Raw genomic sequence first — 19925 nt, forward strand, 5'->3', positions numbered from 1 at the left:
CCAACTAACTGAAGGAAACAAAATCTAATTTATTGCGTGCACTATACAGAGGTAGTGCATTGTTTTATACCACTAAATTTCACTTCAGTTCTTTATATGTTGGAACCGTTTGGTGGCTGGCTGACAGACCAACAGCAGCATCACCCATTGTACCACACACTTTCTACACTGCCTTCACCAGCTCGCTGCAGGCAGCTTGGCAGTCCCTGAATTGGAGATGACAGGGAGTGCACCACGCCGACCATAAAACCAGCTTCACCTTCCAAGACCGCCTGTCTGGTTTGATTGAAGTATTCCGTTTGAATGCTGCACTGTCTTTAATCAAGATATTGAACATCTGAACATTGATCATTGTGAGCCTGTATGATCAGTTTAGTTTATTTGTACTGATATACCAACAATTCACAGCAACAGATTCTTCATTGTGTTATTACTGTTAGGCAGACCTTATGATATTAGAATGAAAATGCTAGCAACCAGTCGATCTCTTATATGAGCGACCACTTTTTGGTGGCAGGAAAGAAAAAGTCTTTAAACAGGAAAAAACGTTAATCAGAACCAGGCTCCAGGGTGGGCAGCAGCTGCTTTATGGTGAGGAGAAGAAAAAGGATCGAGAGTGTTGATCAAAGGTGATTCCATGCAGCAGTGACATGTAAAGGCATCAGGGGCAGTAACATAGACCTGGGAGAGAAATGCTCATTTCATCATGTGACTTGTTCTCATATAGCATCTTTATACTCTACCTCAGGGGTCAGCAACCTTTAACACCCAAAGAGCCATTTGACCCGGTTTCCACGCAAAAGAAAACACTGGGAGCCACCAATACTTTTTGACATCTAAAATGAAGAAAACACTGCATATATTGTTTTTTACTTTAAAGCATCATTCACACAGATAACATGTGGACCGCCCAATATTTCAGCCTATCAAGCAAAATTTGGTGGTCAATGGTATCGAAAGCAGATGTCAGGTCCAACATGAGCAGAGCCGAACACTCGCCTGCATCGCTTTGCATCAAAATGTCACTGGACAGTTTCAGTAGAATGAGTGCTACAAAACATGACGGTTTGTCAAGTAAACATCTGTAAGCTGCTCAGCAACAACCTTTTCTAAAATCTTAGCAATAAACGTAGCAATGAGATTGCTCTGTAATTGTGAAGAAGAGCAGGGCCAAGCGTAATCTTAAAAACAAGCAGGGACCAGCTCGAGTAAAGAAACGGGCAAAAACCTTCTACAATAACAGGATAAGATGCTGGCTGTTTATTAAAGACCTCATATGTGGATTTACTCTTTCACACAGGGCTGGATACATATGGCTTTGTTTTTTCTTTAATAGTAACTGAAACCAGGATTTAATATTTTTTATCTATCATTAAAATTAGTTTGATGATCTGAAAAATGTAAGTGTGACAAATATGCAAAAATACTAATAAATGTGAAAGAGGCCAAAACCGCTCTACTCGATTCACAGTGTCCATGAGCTAACTCAGTGTAGTTCGTCTGAATGTTAATGAATGATGAGAGGACTGAATCAAACCAGAAAACACTGGGCCCTGAAATAAAAAGAAACGTACAGCCCAAACACGATTCTCAGTTTCTTTTAGAAGAACTTACAGTGTCAGATTATTTATTCTAATGCAGTGAAAGGTCGTCTTTTTTAATCTCTGCTGCAAATGATTGTAAGAAAACTTGAAACACACCTAAAAGTAAAACGTCACCGGTGTTAAGAATCAACCACGAGCTCAACTGTGTTAGAAAAGCAACAGGAACAGAGGGAGCTCCATCACCTCCACTGTTCTCCACCACGTTACAAAGCCTGAGCTTCAGCGTGTTCTCTACGTGTTTTTGTTTATGGCCCATTCTTAGTATGCCTTGTATGCGTGTCTGTCTGTTTGCTGGGTTTTTTTGTGCCCTATATGTATGAGTCAGTGTGAATGACTAGTTTACATTTTCTTTATATTCAGCTTGAGTTTAGGGGAAACCGAGCAGTAATGCCACCTTTTGGTTCTTCTGTCTCTGCATGCAAATATCAGCTAAACCCAGACACTCAGTACTGCATCAAAATTTCTGTTATCTTCAACTTCTCATATGATTGTTGGTTTTTTCTCTGTATCTATGAAGCGCCTTGAGGCGACTTTTGTTGTGATTTGGCGCTATATAAATAAAATTGAATTGAATTGAATTGAACTTCTAATCAAAACAATTGGATTTGAAATGTTTATAATAATGCACAATGAACTGGCCTAACTCCTAATTCCTTACACTGGAGGGGAAGAGGGATTACTGCTGGCACTGTGACAGTCTACAGTTTCTACAAGTACGTTTGGCATGTAACACAGTTGCACTTTAAGTAGAGTAGAAAAGCACTATCTAAGAACCAGTTCAGTTTTGCAAGCTGCAGCATGCTGGCAGCACTGGTTCTACTGGTCAGTTTGACCTTGAGTAGGCTGGACCAGTGAAACTCCTCTTTCTGTCAGTTCATATTTAATTGTTTCTCTACGTGATAAAGAAAAAGCTGCTGTGACACAGAAAGAAATCTGTCAGCACGACTTTTTGGACTTAAACTGTAAGAAATAAATGTGCAAAATTACAGAAAACGTTCTGAGAGCTCAGACGACTGTCCAGTTTTTGTTTTTAATAACTGTAGTTTTTAAAAGCCTGAAATTTCGATATTAGACTGTGTGTAGTGTGAACGGCCATCAGGCAGGAAAAGGTGTCAAACATATAAAAACTAGTGAGCAGCAGATCAAAGAAGTGTGAACGGCTTCAGGCACATTCAGACCTGTGAGACTCACACTGAGCCTCTGTGCTCCCTGCGTCTCTGCCATTCAAACACTTTGTGCATGCTGACTGTGGAATATTCAACACTCAACTATAAATTTAGGCTTTTTCAATGAAGCAATTTTTATTCAGTGTTTTCACAAAAGCCATATTTTTATGGATTCACTGCTACAGCGTTGAACACACACGAGGTTTAAGACCTGTGGCTGAAAATAAAAACGGGCATCACTGCATCAGTTCTGCACTCACCAACATCATTTCATGTTTTCACTCATTTCTTCACTGTTTCCCGACGCGATGCTTTTAAACCCGACTCCCCGTCTCTCTGTGGACCTGGCCTGTACCACTACATTATCTGTCCTCAGAACTTTGCCCCCCTTCCTTCTTTCACAAAATGGTACGATCCCAGACTGTCTTTGCATGTGATTGGCCGCATGGTTTGCCCATCATAATAAAGTCCCACCCCTGCCCGCAGGGCTCTCAGCGGGGCTCCCACATACCAAGGAGTCGTTCATAATTGACAGATGAAATTATCTCGGTGGCCAGGTGTGGGCCTCGGGCCTAAGTTTGACACCCTATTATTACATTATTATTAAAAGCCTCCACACCCACTCATTACCTGGAACAACTCCCTTTTTGAGAAATCTTTACCTCAGAGCTTCACTTAGTTTGTGTGTTCTAGAAGGAGATGAAAGACTTGCTCATTATGGGATGGATCAGTCCAAATTTGATGTGTTAATAATGAAGAAATCCTATTAAGTTTCACTAATTTGCAACTGCAGCTATGGCTTAACAAGCTTTTATGTAAGACTCTACAAAAATAAACTGTAGTAACTCCATATTACCTTTGTGAGCTGGAACGACCAGCCGCACATTTTGAGCCTCGCTCCTCTCAGTTATCCTTAAAATATGATCAGTGTGGATTCTCGTGGATTAAAGGAGGAATGAAAGCTGTCCGAGCAGCATGTGGGAGAGTACAAAAAGGGGAAAATAGCTTTAACCATCTTTTAAACCATGATACTCTAATGGAGTAGTAGTGTTACTATGAAAGAACTAAAACATGCCAAGGTATATGTACTGGTTATGCGTTCACTATTATAATGGCGCTCAACTCAATGGCAATTTTAGGGTTTAATCTGAGGTCACGTGTGTTGCTCAGATGCTTTCCACTGATACTCATAAAACATCCCCGCAGTAATGTGAAGAGCAGGCTAACAGGCTGCGGTCCGAGCGGCAGCCTAAATGTCAAAGTTGTTCAGTTTGTGTAGTTCAGCAGTTTCTCCTCCTCATTCTTTCAGCTTCCAGCGTTGATCTACTTCCCAATAGCTTCAGTATGACTCACGAAGCATATCTAAACACTCAGCAGTTGTTAGAGAGCGGTGTGACATCGCTGCTCCGTCCTTCAGCGTCTTCGCTCTCCTCCATGGGCTTCGCTGGCCCCTCCTCCTGTCGGGTCTCCGCCGAGCGAGCGGAGGAGACTCACCGCTCGTTCCCCGACGGAGGTTCACAACCAGGGTCACTGCTTAAAGCAGTCAGTGATCAGGAGGACTGTACTTTAAAATCGTTTTTGCTTTTTGGGGTTTTCTGCAGCACGTCATCTTAAAGTTTCGGTTTTAACAGTGTCGTTAAAATGGGACACAGGAGCCCCCCTGCAGGAGAGGAGGTAAGGATATCTGCATTTGACTGCAGTGCTTCAAGCAGACGTTTATGAAACCTTGCTTCAGCGCTATGCGCATCATTCAGCAGAGCCTCAAAGTCATGCATGGGGGATGAAAGTGCTGAAAGTAAAGTTTACCTTTGACAGATTATGACTGACATCTCAGGCGAGCCTTTTCACCAGAAAGTGAGCAGCTGGGTTTTTCTGTACTCTTTTCATTGTTCTGTCATCATAGTGACTTTACAGGCAGCTGCTGTGACGGATAATCCCGCAGATGAAGATGGATCTTCCCTCTCAGTTCGTCCTAAACACTCTGCTGGTGCTGATTATTGTTCCTCTTGCCACTTGTGGCTTCTGCCCCCGACTTTGCTCCTGCCCTCAGCCTACCGAGCTCCACTGCACCTTCCGCTCCCTTCTCACCATCCCAGCAGCTATACCCAAACACGTGAAACACATGAACCTGGGGTCAGTCGCTCTGGCATCCGTAGCATTGATTTAGCATGGTTATTAAACTGTCAGTGACTGGATTAAACACTTCATGCAGTGAAATGCTTTATGTAAACACCGAGGCTTAGGAAGTGCATGAGTTGGTTTCATGTCTGTTATCCTCTCCACTCTGGGTTTGTTATTTAAGGTTCAACAGAATTAATAACATCACTGACAAATCACTGATGGGCCTGAGGAAGCTGGAGATGCTCATGCTTCATGGGAATGACTTTCACCAGCTACCTGATGGAGCGTTCACGGAGCTCAGTTCACTTCAGGTGCAATGACCCAAATCAATAAATGGTGGCAGGGGGATTGTTGTTTGAGCAAAACAGTGAATTTTAATGATGAATCCATATTAGTCTGAGCCTTTCATAATCTCTCATATGGTATCTCACATACACATATGATTATGAGTGTATACATTAAGCCTATATCTCCTAAAATGCTCGGTTTTAATACAATAATAACTATTTTACTAATGTGCAAAAGAGTCAGCACATATTACTGATTAATTCAACACGAGCACTTAAATGAGATTGTGCAAATATCTTAGATTTATCCACACAGTCTAGTTTTAGGAATAAAAAAGCAAAAGATATCTGAACCTGGGCCAAACTGAGAATCGAAATTTACAAAAGACATCCAACTTTAATAATCATTTTATCTGCTGGACAAATTCCTGATTCTTCCTAAGAATTTGTAAGATATGAAGTAAAAATTGTGTAATTTTAAATCCCAAATTTCTCCCTGAAATGTTAATGAAACAAAGCACTGACATACAAACTGTATGATGTACATGTGCCTTGATGCTGAACCTTGATGCCTGGTTCATGTATGTCTCAATGCAGCAGAAACTAGAAGTACTCTAATATGATGAGCAATAGAGACTTTCTCTGTTCTTCCTGCTCACTGATGTAGATGCTGAAGATGAGCTACAACAAACTGAAGGAGATCAGCAGGCACACTCTCCACGGTCTGTGGTCTGTGGCCAGGTTACACCTGGATCACAACCAGCTGGAGTACATCCATCCAGACGCCTTCCAGGGCCTCACTTCTCTCTGGCTGCTGCAGCTGGAGGGCAACCAGCTTCAGCAGCTGCACCCAGACACCTTCACCACCTTCACTGTGAAAAGCCATTTTCATGTCTCAACTCTGAGGCACCTCTACCTGTCAGACAATGATCTGGTGACACTTCCTTCCAGGCTGGTAGGGACCATGCCCCAGTTGGAGAGCCTGTACCTCCATAGAAACCCTTGGATCTGTGACTGCAGCATGAGGCGGCTCCATGACTGGAATAAAAAGTTTCCAGGTGGTATTTTTAATATGTATGCTGCAATTATGTTTAGAGCTTTCTTTTTGTGATGGTTAAAGTAAACTAAGACTCAAAATGCATAAAATATTCAAAGAGACGTGATGATCTGATTTTATAACGCTCATGCTCTGTTCTTTGCCCAGGTGTTGTAAAATGTAAAAAGGATAGGACCCTTCCTAGTGGCCAGCTGTGTCCCATGTGCTCGTCTCCCAGACACCTCCAGAGAAAGGACCTCTTTGATGCGGAGAACCTGGTCTGCAGAAGCCCCGTCATCACCTTTCCTCACAGGATGTCCACACCTAAGGATGTTGAGAGTGAGGTTTTGACCACAGAGGATTTTATAGAACCATTTGGAAATCTCTCGTTTGGCCTATCTGATGAACATGGGAATGAGCTGGATCTGATGTGTAATATTAGCAAGTCTAATGAGCTTACCAAGATCAGCTGGCAGCAGAGCAGTCAGCCTCAGCTGACCAACATCACAGTGGCGGTAGATCTGGACTGTCCAGTTAATAGAGAAAAATATGAAAAACTGTGGAGGCTCATAGCATACTACAGCAGTGTGCCAGCACATTTACAAAGGGAAATCATTCTAAGCAAAGACCTTCATCAAACCCATATGTACAGACAGGACTCTGAGAAAGATGCCCTGTACTACACAGGTCTCAAAGTTAATATAACAGCCCAACCACCATGGCTGCTGCAAACATCTGTGAACCTTCAGCTGAACCGGCTTCAGTCGTCAGCCAGGATGGCAAAATTGAGTATGAGCACAGAGCTCTCAGAGATGGTGGAGACGGAGGAGGTGCAAAGACAGAAGAGGTCATGGGTCACGATTGAGTCAACAAACACCAGTCATAAAGTCTTCAGTGCTATCCTAGGAAAGCAAACTCGAATGAACTGCAGCGTGCACAGTTCAGGTCAACCAGTTATTCGCTGGATGCTGCCAGATGGCTCCAAAGTGGAGGCACCGTACTCAAGTCCAGGCAACAGACTGTCTGTGTCCCGCGGTGGAACGTTGATTATTAAGGCTGTCCGCCCCACAGACGCAGGAAGTTACTACTGTATCGCCAGGGCTCACGAAGACTTTGCTGTCTTGCCGTTCTATCTGACAGTGCAGGAATCCTCCAGCCCTCCCCCGAGGGACGAAACATCAATCAAACCTAGTGAGGTATTTGTAGGCAAACCTATTTCCCTGCATTGCACTGCATCTGCCTCCCCCGATGCTGAAATTAACTGGATTCTGCCAAACAGCAGCATCGTGAGTTTCCAAGCCAACTCATCCAGAGCTTTAGTCTATTCCAATGGCACTCTACATATTCCACAGTCCAAGTTATTAGACAGTGGTTATTATAAATGCGTTGCCATGAATCAACATGGTGTGGATACACTGGCCACAAAACTCGCTGTTATCAGGCACAACTTCAGGAAGTTTCCAGCAACACCTCAGTCAGCTTCAGGAGTCAACACTCAAATTAAAATCCCCACAGAAGACACAGAAGAAGCATCAGGGGACACTGAAGGCACTCAGGGTGGGGCTCCAGTGAGCCACCTGGAGCCTTTGAGAAGGAGAACTCCAGGAGGTGTGGTCCCGAGCAGGAGGGGCATTCACCCGTCCAGGCACTTCTGGCGGAAGCCCCCAGTGCTTCAGCAACCAAGAGGATCGCGTGTTGTAGACAGGAAGAATCCTACTGACAACACACGGAGGATTAATATATCGAAAGGTAAAATAGATCCACAGAAATGGGCTCATATTTTGGCCAAGATTAGAGATAGAAAGGCTCAAAATGCTGTGACACCAGTCCCAACTCAGCACACAACAGAGAGGAAAGCTGCAGAGGGGACAACGCAGTCAAATGAAGCTACTAAAGGATCAGCAGACAGTGTGACTGAGCAGGCACGGCAGGGTTTTTTCAGGACGCTGCACACTCCTGTACACAATCCGCTGTTCAAAACTGATAAACAAAATGTACAAGACCAGGCCACACAACGTGTGACATCTAACAGCAACATTATAGACAACGCACACAGCATGCAAGCTACAACAGCACAGACATCCAACGATGCGGTCTTAGACCTACACACAAGTTCAAACAGTGTGTTTTCCCCACAGACCACATCTGTTCCACTGTATGCTGTCACGTTCTGGCAGTCGCTCACAAACACAGATGTTAATGAGGATAAAACAGCTGATTGGTCCAAGGAATCACAGAGACATGTCAATACAGATAGACTAAAGGTTATTGCCAGTTCGAGGAATGATAACGAACCCTTTTTGAAAAGGATCCTTTCAGTAAATCCAAACAACTCAACGAAAAGCAAAGAAGAAAAATATCCTAGTGAGCCTGTCATAAAATCTGATGATTTGCAGTCTGTAGCAAGGGCATCTCCAACAACTGGCTCTGAAGGCTCTGAGTCCCCTCCACGCCTCCAACAACATAATTCCAGGCGAAGGAATGGGAGTCAGAGGAGGAGGCCAAACAGAAGGAAACAAAAGCTTGTGAAATCTGTCCAGTCTATGGCCATCACACCTGCCAAAGCTGTCCCAGCAACTGTCAAGACCACTCCCTCCACACTGCTAAAAATAGCTTCCTCAGAAGTTACAGCAACCAATCCCAGTACCACTGTTCCATTCACTGGCAGCCAAGAAGCGTCATCAGGAAAACTGAGTCATAAAGAAAGCACAGCCTCCAGGCACGACCACGAGGCAGCCACTAAACCCTCCTCCCCACCAGCTTCTTTCCTCCAAACAAGGGACAGCCATCTGCCATTATTAAAAAGCACGTTAGCGGCACCATCGCTTCCAGCAACTTTTCCAGAAGTGGGTGATACAAAGACAACCTCTCAAGCAGCCTTTGGAGTTTCGGACTGTCCACTAGAGCACTTCAGTGCACCAACACCAGCCACTTTGCAGAGGCTTATAAACACGCCTGCTCCACCTATTAGGCTTCCTGAGGAGACACAAAGGTCAAGTGTTATGGGTGACCTTGGACCTCTGCCAAGCTCTGACAGCTTGTTGGTGGGTTTTTACGCCACCAACACTAAACAACTGCAAAGCAATGGGGAGGAGAGCCAACTGGGCCAGCAGTACACAACTAATGAAGGGATGCTGTTGAATGAGAGTGGGGAGGGGTTTTTGGCACCGCTGTCCCCATCCTCCACGCCTTTGATCGACCAAGTAATCAAGACAACCTCTGGGTACACTCCCAGTGACTTGACTGTGACACCAAGCACACTTTCCAAGGATTATTTGGAGACAGCTCTGGATGTTACACAGACTTCTGCAGTACCTGAAAATTCACATTATACTTCTAGTCAAAGTAAACCCTCAAAGGTAGCTCAGAATCTTAAAGAAGCTCTAAATGAAAATGTTTTTCCTTCTACTGCTAGTACCTTTAAAGCAAAACCTACCTCTCCTGCCACTCCGAGGCTTGATCCTATAATGCGTGTCAAAGTGACAGTGGATACCACACTTCCCAAAATATCTTCCACAGAAGCCAAGATGGACTCTTCACTGAGGACCAGCATGCAGGAGACTCCCTGGATCAGAGTCGGCCATAATGAAGACCAACAAATAAAACCCATCATTAACATATCAGAGCCATGGAAAGAATTAAACTTCCAGCCCACAACCCAGTCGGCAGACCACAAACCAACTAGCACACGTCTGACTGGCAGACAGATCGTCTTACAGTCGGTCACCTCTGCTCCGACTGCTACAGTCCAAACGAGTCCGCATAGAGGGACACTGTTAACAAGTACTCACAATGTGTCCAGGAAGCACCAGGTACCTACACAAGGATCTGTTCCAAGAGGAAAGCCAAGGATAACTAAGACTCATTTCCAGACGTTCACTGTTAAAGCTGAAACAGATGCTCAACTTCCCTGTGAGACCGAAGGTGACCCAAAGCCCTTCCTGTCATGGACCAAAGCTCTTAGTGGTATGTATGACTCAACCTCATTCATTCTTTTTTCCATACATTTTCAGAGCCATCATACTTCTGTCTGTTGAAACATGGCTATGAAAACAGAAAACATATCATTTATTTATTCAAATGGAAACATCCAAAAATATTTTGATGTAGTGAAATGTTAACCAGAGCAAAATGTAACTACCTGCAGACTTATATAAATATAGCTTGCAAAGATGTTTTATTGGAAATATTGGCACATAGTATATCAAATAGCAGATTATCAGCAACATTTGCAAGCATATCAGTATGTTCAGACATTCCTTATTACTGTAGATGTGTTTCCATATAACCTCCATGACTGACGATGCTATGATGTAGATGATGCACTTGTAAGATTATGGTTATAGTCTTGAATTTTGTAACATTTTTATAATCTATGTTACTTACTTACTTTATTATGATATGAGTTTTTAAAAGGGCCTTTAGCCTGCTCACAATTAAAAGTAACTATTTTGCTCTTATATGGTACGGGGTTTTTTCCACGGTTGGCAATCACACTAAAATATTTGCATTTTTCAATAAGTCCTCTCATTTATTGTATTTTTGTACACTATGTAAATGTGACATCAATTTCTCTTGCGCTAAATATTTTATACTCTCAATTATTTTCATCTTAAATTTTATTCTGTGTTTGAGAAAAGACTTTGCATTTTGTGTCTGTCCACTTTTGCAGGGGCGAATATTCCTCAGAACACCAGGGTCCAGAGGTTTGAGGTCCACCAAAATGGTACATTAATCATCAGGAGCACACAGCTCACAGACGGAGGCCAATACCTGTGCACAGCGCAGAACCAGTACGGCACGGACACGATGCTGGTCAACCTTGTGGTCTTGTCTCAGCCTCCGCGGGTCCTGCATCCTCAGCACAGAGAAATGACTGTGCATCTAGGTGACAAAGTCAGTGTGGAATGCAAAGTGGAAGGGCATCCTGCGCCCCGGGTCACATGGGTACTCCCTAACTACGTCCATGTAGCTGCTGGTTCCGTTTCTGTTCCATCTCAGCAGCACGTAGTTGTTGGAAATAACGGGATCCTCCGGATCAGCCAGGCCCGCTATACAGACAGAGGGATTTATAAGTGCATTGGCAGCAGTGCAGCTGGAACTGACTCTGTTTCAGTACGTCTTCATGTCCGAGCATTGCCACCCGTGATTCAGCAGTCACATCATGAGACTGCCACCATTTCAGAGGGCAGCCCTGCCTACATCCACTGCACTGCTACAGGTTCCCCTCCATCTGTTATTCGCTGGTTTACACCTGATGGTGCACAGCTCACTGCATCCCTAGACACTGGACAGAACCTAATTGTTTTCCCCAATGGGACTCTCTACATACAGCGTGTGGGCAAAAGAGATGCTGGGAGATACGAGTGCTCAGCCAGTAACACAGTGGCATCCAGCAGGAGAACTGTGATCCTGAACATAAGGAAGAATCTGTCCTCTGCCAAGGCCAGTATCACCTTATCATCACCCCAAAGAACAGATGTCATCTATGGGAGTAGTTTGTTACTAAACTGTGTGGCAACAGGACAGCCAGAGCCCCGAATCCTCTGGAGGACACCTTCTAAGAAGCTAGTAGATGCTCAGTACAGGTGAAACGTAAATCTTGTAATGAAACAAAATGCTCAAACTAAGTGTTGTCATTTGAAATCATTCAAAGCAATCTTAATTATTAATCATATGCATCAACTTTGGTTGTTTGTTTTTTGCAGTTTTGACAGGAGAATCAAAGTGTTTCCCAATGGCAGCATTAGCCTTCATCCAGTGACTGACAAGGACAGTGGCGATTACTTATGTGTGGCTCGTAACAAGATGGGCGACGACCACGTGCTGCTGCGGGTACACGTGCTGAGCAGACCAGCCAAGATCGAACAGAAGCAGCAAAGATCCAGTCAGGAGGTTTTGTACGGTGGGGACCTGACGGTGGACTGTGTGGCTTCTGGCCTCCCCAACCCGGAGATCAGCTGGGTTCTGCCGGATGGCACCATGGTTAACCCAGTCAAACAGAGCGATGGTGTCTTTGAGGGGCGCAGTCGCAGGTACGAGCTGTTTTAACTTCTACAAAGTGCTCCCGGTGTCTAACACAGGGGGAAAACACCTTCACCAGCCAGCATTTGTGCTGTCTGATCCAAGTTCTTCTGTGTAGATGGAAGTTTAACCATTTTTAACCCTGGAGAACCCATGGGGTCAGATCCGACCCCATGGGTTCTCCAGGGTTAATGAAGTTCTATTCTATGGTGATGCTTTGTTTATCAGAAGGATCTGTGAGTGTGGGAACCTAGTCACTAGAGAAATGACTGAACATCCATCTTCCTTTAACTGTTTCATGAACTTCTGGGGATTATTACAGAAAACCGAGCTAACCTTCTTTCTGTCTCTGTGCTTTCCCTTTTGCTGCAAGAACTCGACTTAACAATTCTGCCACCATGGGGTCAAGAGCAGCTACAGAGCACGTAAATGAATTATTTAAAAGTACAATATTGCTCCAATAAATTGTATCCATTTAAACAAAAATGACTAAAAACATAGCTTTGCTAGTTTGCCTTATGAAAAGTCTGCAACTACCCCATAAATATGTTGAAAGGTGTCTTATGTCATTGGTCTCATTTCATTAAAACTAGACTCCCTTGGAAACGATTAGTCGAGTCTCTAGTGCACCATACCACCTGAAGTTTAATGACTCTTCTATTAAGCATTGGTAAAATATGTATTTCTTTTTGACATATTTTGGCTTAAACAAAACATAAAAAGATTCACAAAGCATCAAAACTAGAAGTGGCTTTAAAAAATCGATTTCCCATTTCAAACCAATTTTAATTTGAATAATGCGTTAAATCGATTCATTACCCTGAATCAATTTTTAAATATAAATGTATTTTGCCAGAAATGCCAGAGTCTCCGCTCAAAGCTCACTAAACTATTTCAACAACCACCAAAAAGCTAAAACAGCAAACGAGAGCAGGTAAACAGATTCCACACAAAGATATAAACACAGAGCGTGGATCGTTCACCCGACGCACGTAAACAGGCACGCCGTCGGTGCTGAAGGCCGACGTCTCACAGATTCTGATGCTGCAGGTTTTGTCTCTCTCCATCCAAAATTCACTGAACCAGCAGCAAAAGAAGATCCAAACTAACTTCCATGTTTGATAAACATCGTTAATTCCCTCTGACTTTGGCTGTTTTGCTTCCACCACAACAGAATCACACTTCCTGCACAGCTCTTTCTCTCTCAGTGAACTTCAAGAACAGTTTACCATCCTAGAGAAATCCTAGAGTATTTAAAAGTAGAATGGGAGGCAGAGCCTTCAGTTTTCAGGCCCCTCTTCTGTGGAACCAGCTTCCAGTTTGGATTCAGGAGACAGACACTATCTCTACTTTCAAGATTAGGCTTCAAACTTTCCTTTTTGCTAAAGCATATAGTTAGGGCTGGACCAGGTGACCCTGAATCCTCCCTTAGTTATGCTGCAATAGATGTAGGCTGCCGGGGATTCCCATGATGCATTGAGTGTTTTCTTTCCGTCCTCTCACTCACTATGTGTTAACAGACCTCTCTGCATGAATCATATCTGTTATTAACCTCTGTCTCTCTTCCACAGCATGTCTTTATCCTGTCTTCCTTCTCTCACCCCAACCAGTCGCAGCAGATGGCCCCGCCCCTCCCTGAGCCTGGTTCTGCTGGAGGTTTCTTCCTGTTAAAAGGGAGTTTTTCCTTCCCACTGTCGCCAAAGTGCTGCTCATAGGGGGTCATATGATTGTCGTGTTTTTCTCTGTATCTATTATTGTACGGGTCTACTGTGCAATATAAAGCACCTTGAGGCGACTGTTGTTGTCATTTGGCGCTATAGAAATTAACTGAAATTTAATTAAATTAACAGATTTCAGTCAGACTGAAACATCAGGTGTAATCACTAGTTATTTTTCCTTTGGTAAGAAAAGAACTTCATGTGACATGAATATGTGAAGTTTAAATTTAAATAATGTAATTATATATGTTGTATTAATTTAATACATTCTCTTTGTTGCCAACCAATGAATCCAGTCATGAAAGTGTAACAGTGAGTAACCATTTCTTATCCTTCTCTTCTGGAACTACATGTAGGTATGTGGTGTTTGACAATGGGACACTTTACTTCAACAATGTACGCATGCCAGAACAAGGTGACTACACATGTTACGCGGAAAACCAACATAGCAAAGATGAGATGAAGGTCAGAGTCAAGATCAAAGCTGCACCCTCCCCACCGAAAATTCAAAATAAAGACCCACAGACTGTCAGCGTTTTCTATGGCAACGACGCTACACTGAGATGTAATGCCAAAGGTGAACCAGCGCCAGTCATCACATGGCTATCCCCTTTAAACAAAGTGATTTTCCCTGCATTAGACAAATACCAGGTTCTGGATGATGGGACATTGGTAGTTCAAAAGATCCAAGGTTTTGATAAAGGTAACTACACATGCATAGCTAGAAACAATGCAGGACAGGACCGTGAAGTTACCAGACTCGAAGTCTTGATAACACCTCCAGTGATCAGTGGGTTAAGAGGAACTTTGAATGCTATCAAAGTAACCGCAGTTCAGAATCAGCAAAAGCTGCTGGACTGCAATGTACATGGAAACCCCAGCCCTCGAATCACTTGGCTTCTGCCAGGAAATTTGACCCTTTCTGCTCCATATTACAGCAATGGAGTGGTAGTTCATCAGAATGGTACCTTGGAAATCCATTCACCCAAGGAGACAGACTCGGGGCAGCTGGTTTGTATTGCTCGTAATGAAGGAGGAGAGGTCAGGTTGGTGGTCAACTTGGATGTGAAGACAGTTGATGAGAGGCCACAAATTAGAGCTCCCAAAGCAAATGTTCAGTCACTGAGTGTAGGCAATGCTGTGGCTTTGAATTGCTCCTTTGAGGGCTCAATACTACTGCCTGTCACCTGGATCCTGCCCAGTGGTACACCTTTGCGTAGTGGTGCTCGGTTCTCCAAGTTTTTCCACCAGCCTGACGGCTTGCTGATCATCAGCAACCCCTCTATGGCTGAGGCTGGTATGTACCGCTGTCTGATACATAATTCAAGGGGGCTTGTGGAGCATACTGTTACACTGTCCCCAGGAAAAAAACCAGAGATCAACAGCAGATATAATTCCCCTGTCAGTGTCATGAATGGGGAAAACCTTTGGCTTCACTGTCAAACCACTGGTGAAGCACTCAGACTAGCATGGACTCTGCCCAGTGGAGTCGTCCTCAGCAGACCACAGAGAGCTGGGCGATACACCATACAGCCCAATGGAACCCTTGCCATTCAACAAGTGTCAGTCCACGATCGGGGTCCCTACGTTTGCCGAGCTAGTAATGAATATGGCAGCTCCTTGCTCTCCACTGTGGTAAATGTAATAGCATACCCACCTCAAATTACTAACGGCCCTCCCTCTGTGACTTATGCTAAACGTGGAGTTGCTGTTCAGTTAAACTGTGTAGCAACTGGCATCCCTAAAGTTGAGGTAGCATGGGAAACACCTGACAAAATTCGTCTGGCTGCCAATGCAAAGCCAAAGCTTTTTGAAAACAAGTACCTCCTTCCGCAAGGTTCCCTCATCATCCAGAATCCAACACAAAGAGATGCTGGCATCTACCGATGCACAGCCAGAAACGCCATTGGCTGGGACTCTAAAGCTACAGTTCTCAACGTGTTCTAAAATGTCACCGTTCCTCTTCGTCTGTTGCTGCCCAAACAACTGCCTGATTAAAAGGAAGTGTTTAATCACCACATGTAGTAATAACTTCAGTTATAATGATGAGTTGATTAAAACCTGCAGTGATGCTTTGAGTGTTTGCTCTTTAGAGGCCGTTAGTTGAAGACACCGTGTGCCAGTTTACAGTTTTCACCATTTTGCAAACCTCCCATTTCAAGCATGTAGGAAATATATGCAGTTTTTTTTTTATAGAGGACCAATTCACAACAACGATTTCCTCAGGCCACTTTACATTGTGAGGTAATTAGCCTACACAACTGGAAAGAGAAAGCAACAGTAATTGTCTTGTGCTGGCACTTCACACTATCAAGCAGAATAGCTGTGTTCACCTGCTATGTGCAAGACAAATACTGTAATAAAGATAGACTTAAATAATATAGAACATCGTTGTTTCAAGTGACTCAGGGACGTGGAGCGTGCATGCCAGCATGCAAAACACAAAATGACTCTTTTATTCAGTAAAGAAGTGAAGATGATGTTGATTCGTTTTAGTATAAGATGCTTATCTTATCAAGGATGTGCAATGCTTTAATTTATTTTTCTAAACTTTTGTAATATAATTGTTAATTGGAAATCTACATTTGTATTCAAACTAAATATGTGGACAGCGATTTTGTTTTGCTGGCTTGTGATTACCTCAGCTGCTTATGATGCTGCTGGGGTGCGATGTGCAGGTTATGACAGATGGATCACGCCTAACCACAATCGTCTACATGAGACTGGTGCTAAATGAACAACATTGGAATAATTAGCATTTACGCCAATGACTGCCAAACTGTTCAGCATGTTAAAATGTAGCCTGGCGGGACAAAGCTGTGCAAAGAGTTACTCTGCAGACCCGGCCTTAAACTATCCGGCTTTGGCTCTATCAGCTCCACTCAAAGTTAATCACGCCAAAACATTTTATCCTTTGGCTGATCTCCAGTTGATCAGTGAGCATATATCCCCAGCTGTATGTGTACCTTTTCTTCAGTGGAACAGTTATTTCTGACAAGGACAGATGATGTCAGCCTGTAAAGAATTGCTAAACAGCTCATTTAATTGTGAAATACTTTTGAACTTAATAAAATTGACTGAGAATATATGTAATTTTGTTGTTGTTGTATTTTTATTTAAAGAAGCTGAAACTGCTGGTATCCTGTGCTTTTCATAATAAAGGCCCAACCTGAATATTTCCATGTTTTTGTACCTTGGTGCAGATTTTTCAATAACTCACAGCAACGTGGAGCATCTTTGAATCTGCTTCTGCAGAGTGCTGACACTGTACTACGTTCTCATATGTAAATAATTTGTGTCTGTCAGACTGTGATGCGTAGCAGTTTTCCTTATTTGAATATAAAATTCCTCCACATTTCCACTAAGCTCAAAAACAAAACCTTTATTTCTGCTGAGGTTGGAAAGGGAACAAATTGAAAAAGTGATGACTCAAGAATGTTTTGCCACTCTGCTAAAAATGTTTGTAGTATTTTCTTGGAAATATAACTTTCTAACTCTAAATAAATAATTCAAGAGTGCACTTTTTGTTTAGCTGGCCTTATAGATCGAACTTTGCAATTAGGACGAGGGAAGCTGGTGGCAGCTACGCTGATAGTCACCTCGGGGAATACAGCCACAGTCTGCAAAGCTGTGAGGAAATCAGTTAGATTAGCATATATGTCCTAAAACAATCCCACTGTGAGAATTTTAGCATCAGCTACTCTTTTTGTGACAGCTGGCATCAGAATTGTCAGGGTTAATCAGTAAACGGACAGATTTTCTAAAGTGCTTTTCTACTCTCCCAGAGCGCAGTACTCAACTGTGGTACACCATCCAACAAATGCTGTGCAGCTTTTTCACCAGTAAAATGACTGGAATGCAATGGTGCATGTTTTTAATAATGTGGCTACAAAGATTTAAATGCAGAACTGAATAACCTTGAAGTCTTGGTCTGTGACCCAGGAGGTACTAGACTACAGTTTGGAGATGCCACCACGGATGGTTTCCTCCTGCTGTAACTGTGGTTTTCTCACTGATCAGGATTATGTAATGCCTCTCCTCTGGGTGTTTATGCTCTTCATATGCACCTGTTACTTTGTTGTGCTTACCCGCTCTGACTTCAGATGATTTACAAAGGGAAGTCAAATCATAGGAAATGGAAAAGGACCCTTACTTCAGGGATTAGTGGTAATGAAAGCATGTGCCCTCCTGCTCAGAAACATCAATATATGGAGAATCTGCTGTGATCTATGGATGACTAGAGATTTTCACATGATGTCACAGCTGACTGATGAACCCTAAGCTGGGTGAGAGGCACTTCATGGCTGCGTAGCAGAGAAGATAAATGTAATGGTTAAAGAGAAGAAAATGCTTTCTCTCTTTGGACCATGAGAATAAGGACGTACAGATGCCTCTGCAATGAGAGCAGCACTAGCTCATCGTAATGATCAGATTTGGAGCTTTGAGCTAACTGTGAGTGTTAATGTGGCAGGTTGCTCATTTGTGACACTGAGCTGAATGCTCGTGCTCATTCTAAATCATATCAGAGAGACTGAAAAAGGGACGAGTTTATTTACTGGGAGACTGAGACAAGCTGCCTGATGGTCAGCCAGTCCAATGAGATTCTGTGCTAACATGTTCACCTCACCATTTCCATTTAATATTTACCAGTGTTCAACACTGTAACCAAAATCTTCTGTGTTCTATAATCAGATTTTTAAATATAAATTAGCTTTGTTTGGCATCCAAACTTCAGTCAGTTATAAAAACTATTGAGACCATTTTATCTGTAACATCTAAATCCACTGGCAGTGGGGCATTGGTTATCACTTTGTAGTACAGTGTCCTGCTCTGGCCTTGCCGTTTACATAGACATTATTCTGACACGTACAAAGTGTTAAAGAATAAACACCTGAGATCCCACACAACAGGGGGCTACTCCAGCAGTACACTACGGCCCATCACACCATCCAAAGTGAGCACAAACAGCCTCCCCAGATCCCAATCCCAGCATGGGATGCAATAAACCTGATCCACACATACCTCCACCTGCAGGACCAACCGCCTCTGACACAGTCCCTGTGACAACCCACCAGGGTCAGAAACAACAAAAGTAGAAGAAGAAGAGGGACAAACATATCATATCATCATCTGAAAAAGCTTCTAGTTGACTTGGATACATTCAAAGAGTTCTGTTGAAATGAGGTAAGGAAAAAAACAGAAGCATACATGTTTTAAAAGCATCTACAGTTCTGAATTTCCTGTTCAATTAGGTGAGTTTCCTTTCATGCTCCAAACAACCTCCCATCTTCTATTCTTAATCTCTTTTCCTTGACCTCAATGATGATGCCATCAATCAAGGAAACGTGTGAACATATTCCAGCTTCAATCTGGGAGACAGACACTCTGTACTTTTAAGATTAGGCTTAAGAATTTCAAAAAAGATTTTCACCGAGCCGGACCAGGTGACCCTGGATCCACCCTTCTCAGGATGCTTGGTCAAAAGGGGTCGTCTGATTGACGGGGCTCTCTCTGTGTCATTTCTGAACCGAAAATAAATCTTTTGCCATCAAAAATGTGTTTTTTATTCATCAAATGGTCTGAATATAACAGAAGTTATTCATTACTATGCTATGCATGATTGGAAAAAGTTTTAAGTAATTTGATTTATTTATGGGGTTTTTATTGGATTTTATAACACCTGTGGTCCTCGTGGACAAAAATGACCCCAAAGTACAAAGTGTTGCAAAGAGCCGTATTTTCACACCATACTGCTTTCAAACATCTTTGATCTTGAATCACTGATGTGTGGGGTCAAGCAAAGGTCATAACAACAACAACAACAACAACAACAACAACAACAGGCAGCACAATGAGGAGGCAGGTGCTCTATATTCAATGAAATTTTATTTATACAGCGCCGAATCACAACAACAGTCGCATCAAAGTGCTTCATATTGTAAGGTCGACCCTACAATAATACATACACA

General features: G+C 43.0%; 1 protein-coding gene across 1 annotated transcript; it reads left to right on the top strand.

Annotated features, from left to right (window-relative positions):
- Positions 1–3863: 3863 nt before the first annotated feature.
- On the top strand, positions 3864–17049 carry mxra5a (matrix-remodelling associated 5a). The gene is made up of 8 exons (XM_005947612.3): positions 3864–4444; positions 4674–4903; positions 5073–5202; positions 5846–6236; positions 6383–10180; positions 10887–11802; positions 11923–12249; positions 14313–17049. The coding sequence occupies exons 2-8, from the start codon at positions 4713–4715 to the stop codon at positions 15901–15903; spliced, it is 7344 nt and encodes a 2447-aa protein (XP_005947674.1). The 5' UTR covers positions 3864–4444; positions 4674–4712; the 3' UTR covers positions 15904–17049.
- Positions 17050–19925: the final 2876 nt, after the last annotated feature.

Source organism: Haplochromis burtoni, unplaced genomic scaffold, assembly GCF_018398535.1.
Source record: "Haplochromis burtoni strain Fernald_Lab_line unplaced genomic scaffold, NCSU_Asbu1 Contig_522, whole genome shotgun sequence".
NCBI lineage: Eukaryota > Metazoa > Chordata > Actinopteri > Cichliformes > Cichlidae > Haplochromis > Haplochromis burtoni.

Coding starts and splice junctions, on each gene's coding strand:
- mxra5a (XM_005947612.3), top strand. CDS start 4,713: ATGAAGATGGATCTTCCCTCTCAGTTCGTCCTAAACACTCTGCTGGTG. Junction 10,181..10,886: donor ATGGACCAAAGCTCTTAGTG/GTATGTATGACT, acceptor CCACTTTTGCAG/GGGCGAATATTCCTCAGAAC. Junction 11,803..11,922: donor CTAGTAGATGCTCAGTACAG/GTGAAACGTAAA, acceptor TGTTTTTTGCAG/TTTTGACAGGAGAATCAAAG.